The 7125-nt window shown below is 53.6% G+C and overlaps 1 protein-coding gene across 1 annotated transcript in view; it reads right to left on the bottom strand.

The window, feature by feature from the left end:
- PDE9A (phosphodiesterase 9A) overlaps positions 1–4966 on the bottom strand; it is a 73647-nt gene extending 68681 nt beyond the window's left edge. Inside the window, exons 1-3 of the mRNA XM_015568868.1 lie at positions 4909–4966; positions 3512–3719; positions 1305–1382 (exon numbers count right to left, since the gene is read on the bottom strand). Coding sequence (XP_015424354.1) covers positions 1305–1382; positions 3512–3719; positions 4909–4966 — 344 coding nt within the window. The remainder of the gene's footprint in view (positions 1–1304; positions 1383–3511; positions 3720–4908) is intronic.
- Between the last annotated feature and the right edge of the window lie 2159 nt (positions 4967–7125).

Genomic DNA, 7125 nt, shown 5'->3' with positions numbered 1-7125 from the left:
ATTCCTTCTGCAGCGAGCTCTGGTTAGGCTGGAGCCTGGCTGAGATCTACAAGTCTCGTTGACGTCTTTAGGGAGCCAATTAGCACCGTTCCTTCCGGGGAGCCCGGAGCCCATAATCAGGGGGCAGAAGCTGCTGATGAGTGAGATTCAGGGAGGCTGATGGGTGCGCTGGGCGGGGGAAGTCTGCAGGGGAGGTCTCAGATCACCTGCCATTCGGCAGGCGCGAGCCCTACAGTTGCTGGGTATGTGAGGGCCTGCCTGGGGCAGGCTTTCTCCCGAAGGCTCAGACCAGCTGGCTCAGACCAGATTCACACATGTTGCTTGGAGGGGGTGTTCAAGGAGGACCAGGAGACACAGACTGGGGTCCCAAGGGGCACCCCCACACCCAATCGCACTCCTGTTCCCCACAGAGAATGCCGTTTAAATTGCCTCGCCCAGCCCCTAGGTCAGTGATGGCAAACCTGTGACACGCGTGTCAGACGTGACATGCGAACTCATTTTTGGGGTTGATTTTTCTTTGTTAAATGGCATTTAAATATATAAAATAAATATCAAAAATATAAGTCTTTGTTTTACTGTGGTTGCAAAGATCAAAAAATTTCTATATGTGACACGGCACCAGAGTTAAGTTAGGGTTTTTCAAAATGCTGATATGCCGAGCTCAAAAGGTTCGCCATCACTGGCCTAGGATGAAGTGGGGACCATCGGGGACTCTGCAGAGCACTGGGCAAAGGGGCTGATCAAAGGTGGAGGGGCTCTGCTCAGAGCCCTCGTCCTTCCTTCCTCTTGCCACACACATATTTGTACTATATTTGAAAATGTGTTCACTGCCGACCCCTCCCCTGTCCCTCCCCTCCGCACCCCTCCCCGCTGCCTTCCCTCCCCTGTGCAGAGAGGAGTCCCCTGGACTTCAACACCAGGATTCGTCCCCGTGGGAAAATGCCAACTGTCCCCCAGGGGCTGTGGTCAGGGATGTCCTGCTCCCCTTCTGCAGGTGGACAGGGGTGGCTCCACTACATGACACTCAGCCCCCTTGCCTCAGTTTGCCCATCTGTGAAATGGTAATAACACCAGTCCCTGCTCACAGGGCTCCTGGTCCACTTACAATTGTTACCACCTGGGTAAGGAACCAGCTGAACGAAGCCTCCTTCACCGGCCCTCCCTCCCCCACCCTCCCATCTTTGCTTTACATTCAGATTGCTTCAGCATTAAATCACAAAAACAACCACAGATCCTCGGGTGGGTGTGGGCAAGTGTCGGAGACGCCGCGAGGACGGGGTCGGACTAAGCCGCCCGCCGCTTACCTCTCGGAATTCGCGGGCATGGTGGGGTCGATGGAGACCATGGCGTCGTCTGTGGTCAGCAGGGAGATGGTCGTGTTCCTGGAAGACACGCCAAGCCGGCGCCTTCACCTGATGGCCTCACGGGGGCGCACCCTGGGATGGGCCTCGCGCGAGAGGGGCGCCCGGAGTCTGAGAGCACGAGCGGACTTGTGCTTCGGCCCTGCCTGCCGCCCGGTTGTAAATAAAGCGGAATGGCCGAGTAATCCCACGTGCTCGGTAGACTTCACCGTCATTTAAAATGGGACTTGGAGAAAGTCTCACTTATTGAGTTGGAAGATTAAGTAAAACGGGTGAAATGGGAATAAATGTTATATCGTTTGCCTTCCTACTTCATTCCTTTGGGAGTCCACGAATGGGCACGAATCTCTCCGATAAAACAGTTTTAAGTGAAAACGTGGAGTCTCCCTCCAACCTCTCCGCGGTCCTCCCGTGAGCAGTGCTGCCTGGTCCACGGTAGGTGAGCTGCCTGCTCTTCAGTTGTGTATTTTTAAAATCTGTGCAATGGGTGACACTCAAACCTCAGCGTTGGTCTAAAGCAGTGGTTCTCAACCTCGGCTGCACATGAGAATCACTGCTCTAAAGCATAACATATATTTATTTCTTAGCACAGCCCTTAACAAAAGATGCCCCAGCCGGTGGCTATTTTTGCTGCTACAAACTGCCTGCTGTTTGCTGTAATTCAGCTCTGAATCCCTTCCTCACCCGCCTGTGAAAGACTCCGTGGTCCTTCTCGCTCGCTCGCTCACCTTCCTGGACCTGGATCCTGACTTTAAAAGCAACGGCCATGCCAAAGCTACTCTCAATCACCCTATAATAGAAAAGGTATGATAGCAAATCCACTTGCTCCAGGACACTGCTGATTTGGGAAAACAGTTCTCATGGAATGCTGACGATTCTGTAAGTTAGGCAACTGGTTTTTTCAATGCATTTCTGAAGTGGCTCTTTCCTCAAATACTGATCTGTGATGACCCGCCTGAGCTAGAGGAGGCACCTGCTGGATGGTTTGGGGATGGGAGAGGTGGGGGCGGGCAAAGCCAGACACAGCCACCCTCCTTCATCCTTCCTCCAAAAGCAGATGAGTCAATGAAGGAGAAAGGAGACTCTTGATCAAGGGTCCTCAAACTTTTTAAACAGGGGGCCAGTTCACTGTCCCTCAGACCGTTGGAGGGCCGGACTATAGTTTTAAAAAAAACTATGAACAAATTCAGCAATAGGCAGCGGTGGCAAAAACACCCGGCAGGCAGGATAAATGTTTTCAGCGGGCCGCATGTGGCCCGTGGGCCGTAGTTTGAGGACCCCTGACTGGAGCTTCAAGCAGGGGGCTAAAAGCCGAAAGAAAGTGTTTGACAGCGGCCAGCACCTAAGTACCTAACAGGAATCCCAGAATTAGCAGATAGAACAGAAGAATGAGGTCCTAAATGAGCTCTCATGGGGCATTAAAACTCAGCTGAAGCAAATGACACTTCATTTTTTTATTTTTTGAGTTTCACTATTATTTTTTATTTTTCACTTTATCTTATTTTACTTTTTTTGCACCGTTGTCTTCCTCATTTCTGCTTTTATCCTCCTGTTTTTCTTCTCTTATCCCCATTTTAGTTTTTCTTTTTCCTTTCTTTCACCCTTTTAAAAATGGATCTTCTTTATCTGCTTTATTGATGTGTTACTATTCTAGTCTCTGTTGATTTATTCAAATATCTAATTTCCTTTTTCCTGCTCCTACTCCATTTCCCCTTCTCTTTCCTTTCTCTTCACTACTCAATTTTTTCTCTCTTCTCTTGCTCTTTGCTTTTACTAATTTTTAACTTGTTTCACTTGCTATATGTAGGCCTATCTACTCTCTCTGAGGAGGAAACTGGTCTTGCAAGGTGTGTCAGGCCATAAAAACTGTGAACACGCGGGCCGCACGTGGCCCGCGGGCCATAGTTTGAGGACCCCTGCGTCTTGATGCTACTTTCTGCCTGATTCCGCCCACCGGTTTCCTCCGTGCAGACACGGGGAGCCTGTGGTACCAGCGTGCCGGCTGTGGCCGAAACCGCCAGGGTTTCATTCGCAGATGTGAAAGGGTTGCCCAGGTGGCCCTTCTGCTCCTCTCATCCCTCCCCCAGGGCAACCCCACTCCCTCTTTTCCGGTCAAGGTGAACTGAAAGACACGGAGGCTGCACACTCACCGAGGCAGGCCGGTGGCGATGCAGAAGAGGTCCATGATGTCGCTGGAGTTGCAGTACTTGCTGAACACCACCTGCGGGACAGAGTGACAGGCCGTGAGGAGCGGAGGAGCGGCGTCCACGTCGGCTTCAGAGTCCGGGAGCTCCTCTCCGGCCCCAACCCGCAGGCTTATTTTAAAAAGAAGAAACCGTAACCTTGGGCTCTGGAATGCTGCACATAATACACGTCATTCAGTGCATGGAGCGAGGTTGTGACTAATTTCATTCCTTTGCCACTGAAAGGAGTTGTAAAATCCAAAGCTACCGCCCACGTAAACGCCCCCGCAGGTGACAGGCGGCCACATGCCCACCCTCCGTGGAGCCTGACTCAGCACAGATAACCTTGGCTGAGGGATGTCTCACTGCAGGGAGTCCCCAGTGACCTCATGAGGGCCATTATGTAAAACAATAATATATAAATTTAAAGGTCTTTAGCTTTAAGAAAATTGCCTTTTATAACTAAGGGCTGATGTATGGCTAAATCAGGAAATCACAGTGAGAAGGGACGTGCTGTGAACCATGGTCCCCAGAGCACACCATCTGGACGCCTGCCCACCCGGACAGGGGAGACCGAGTTGGCATCAGCGCCTTTTGTCCAAGGGGTCCCAGGTCCCTCCCTGGGCGACTTCAAGTCCACCCAGGGAGCTGTTCTCCAGGCCTGACAGCGCATGGGACAGTCCCCGCCGAAGCTCCACTTCCATCACCAATGTTTCCCTGACCCGGGCCTGGCTTGCTCACAGCACGAGCTGGGCTGAGAGGGAAGCAAGCCCGAGTGGGTAGTGGCTTGTCAGTGCCCAGGGCACCACTTTCAGCGAAGCTCAGTTTGCATCGTCCTTTATTAGACACAGTGAACTATCAAGAGCAGGTGTTTCCCCCACAAACTTAGCCCTTCTGTGGCCAACACCAGGTCCTGTGTGCTGATGGCCTGGCAACGCTGCGACAAGGGCACTGTCAATGACGGTGCCATTGGCCTGCGCTGCCCACCCTGCAGCCGCTGTCCTGGCTCAGCCCTGGACCCTGGCACCGACCTGTTTCTAGATCCAATTGGGCCACAGAAGGTCCACCTCCTCCCCTGGGCACGTGAGATTCTAGGGTTTGTCTGTTCTAGCTGAGTCCTTGCCAAGTTCCTATCCCCAGCCTCCACTCTAGGCTCGAGCGTCCCCACCCCGGGCCCTCCCCTCCTGCCCTCCTCCTCCTCCGCTTCCCGTATTCCCTCTCCCTGTTCCTGGCCATTAGGACCCACTGGCAGCTGCTCCTCTCGGCCTCTGGACCTGACCCCACTGCCCAGAAGTCTTGCCTTTGACCGTGTGTCAGGCCCATGTTTTCATGGCAGCGCATGCCCAGGGGCCCTGGCCACTCACACTGGCACGGGGCTATTTCTACTTCCCCCTCATGGACCTCTGTCATGTTCATGTCCATCACTGGGCAGAAGGCCTGGGTGTGGGTGGGTGGGGTGGCACTGCCCGGCTCAGGAGTACCACCTGTTGTAGTTCTCCAAGGCAGATGTGACGCCTTTACAAAGGTCCCCGCCCCTGGGCGCATGTGTGCAGACACCACACGTCTAGTCGGGATCCCATCCCAGCCCCTCGGAGCTCAGGGGGTGGGGACGATCTCGGGGTTCTCTCCAGTCTCGTCTGGCAAGACAGCTGCCGATCAGGGTGTTTGAGGACTTGACTAGAGGAGTCATGTCAACGACAGCACCTCCGAAAGCGAGGGGGCTGCGAATGGGACCGCAGCTCTTACGACAGGGGGTCTCCCTGACTTTGCCAAGAGCACCCGCCCCACAAACGGGACTTCCCATGTAGCAGTTGGGGTGAGGTGGGGTCCCGGCTGCCCCGTGGCCCTCGAGGCTCCCTCGCCTCTTATCTCGGTGACTTGAGCAAACTACTCAGCTTCTCTGTGCTCCCATTTCATCTTCTGTAAAACGGGCAACCCAGGTCGCGGTCACCAAGAGGGTGTTTTACTCAGACACTTGCTGAGGCTCCGCGATCAGCTGGAGTCCAGTTTGTGGCTTCACTGCAGGACCGACCGCCTCAGGGCCCCAGAGGACAGGACCCTGGGGGCCGGCGTCTGACGGCCTCATACAGACGACGTCCGTACCGTTCCCGTGGGCCGACGGGGATTTCAGTTCAACAACAGACCAGTGATGAGATGGCTCCCGGAGGCCCAGCGGAAGCAGAACGAGGGGCAGGTGCTGTGCTTGTCTGCCGCGCTGTAGATGTTTCCACATTTCATTTTCCGGGTGGATAGGGAGGCTCTTTCTCCTCCGAAGCTATATGTCACTCTCAACAACCCAACAGCTCCTTTTGTAAAGCGAAACGAAACATTTTCACATGCTCGCTGGGTTTTACTGCCTGCCCTCCCCTAATTCAGAAACTTTTATAAGTTTTTGCTTTTCATGGCAAAGCTGTTATCTGCAAAGTCTCCATGAGCACACATTCTCCTTCTTACCAGGCTGTCCTTGGGGACAGCCGTCTTGCTCATTTACTCAGCGGTGACAGACTCTTGTAAGGAGCCGAGTGTGACCAGGAGGAGTTGGTGCTTGCGGAGCCCTCCTCGGGGACTGACCTGGTCCTGGCCCCCAGGCTGCTGCCTTCCAGGTGGGAAGAGAGGCCTCACCTGCTGGCGGCACAGGGGCCTTGGGATATTCTGGGGAGCTGGACGAGAAACGAGTTCCCCCAATTTGTAAGAGAGTTTTGTGCGCTGGCCTTCCTAGCCTCGGGACAGCAAATAATGGAAGCGTTGACAAGCCCAATTATGAAGTCTTTCGCCAAAGCAAACACAGAAGGCCCTTCTGGCAGACTGGCCCTCTTGCCCTGCCCAGAACAGCCAAACCCCGTGAGGCCAGCCTTACCCTGCAATCCAGAATCATCTTTCCTTCAGGTCACTTCTGCCAACTGGTGGGGAAGTCTGGAGTAGGAAGAGTCCAGGGGGTGTCTCCAGGGGCAAACCACGCTGTGTCCATTGGCAAATACATTTCAATATTCTGCATATAAACGCGTGGGTCTTTGGTCCTGGCTGGTTGCTCATGGTTAGAGCCCCGGCCTTCAGACCATACCTCAGTGGCAGGTTCGATCCCTGATCCCGGTTGGGGCGCATGTGGGAGGTAACCAGTCCATGTTTCTCTCTCCTCCTCCTCCTTCCTCCCTCCTACTCTTTCTCTAAAGATCAATAGAAAAAATATCCTCAGGTGAGGGTTAAAAAAGTAAAAATAAATGCATGGTTCTTTGATTTCTCTTTTGGAACATCTTACCATTTCCCTTGTTCAACTAATGCATTAGATAAAAATCTTTGATGCGTATCATATTACGGCTGTGTGAGAGTTGTGCCTTTGCCTTACTTATTTAGTGAGTTAATGAGCCTTCAGGAGGGCCAGGGCAGGTGAGAGGCAGGGTGAGGCAGCAGGTGCGCCCTGTATCGGACGAGCTGGGAAAGCAGCGTCTTACCGTCTCTCCAGGTGTCAGAGAATGTGGCGAGCTGGCACGGCCATGGCACACTCAGCCCCATGTTGGGTGCCATATGGGCTGAGCCAGCTCAGCCAGGTTAGGTGAGCCTGAGAGGGCGCGATGAAGGATTGA

Source organism: Myotis davidii, unplaced genomic scaffold, assembly GCF_000327345.1.
Source record: "Myotis davidii unplaced genomic scaffold, ASM32734v1 scaffold512, whole genome shotgun sequence".
In the NCBI taxonomy this organism is placed as follows: Eukaryota; Metazoa; Chordata; class Mammalia; order Chiroptera; family Vespertilionidae; genus Myotis; species Myotis davidii.
The sequence above is the reverse complement of the archived record's forward strand: the minus strand, read 5'-3'. Positions and strand labels throughout refer to the sequence as shown.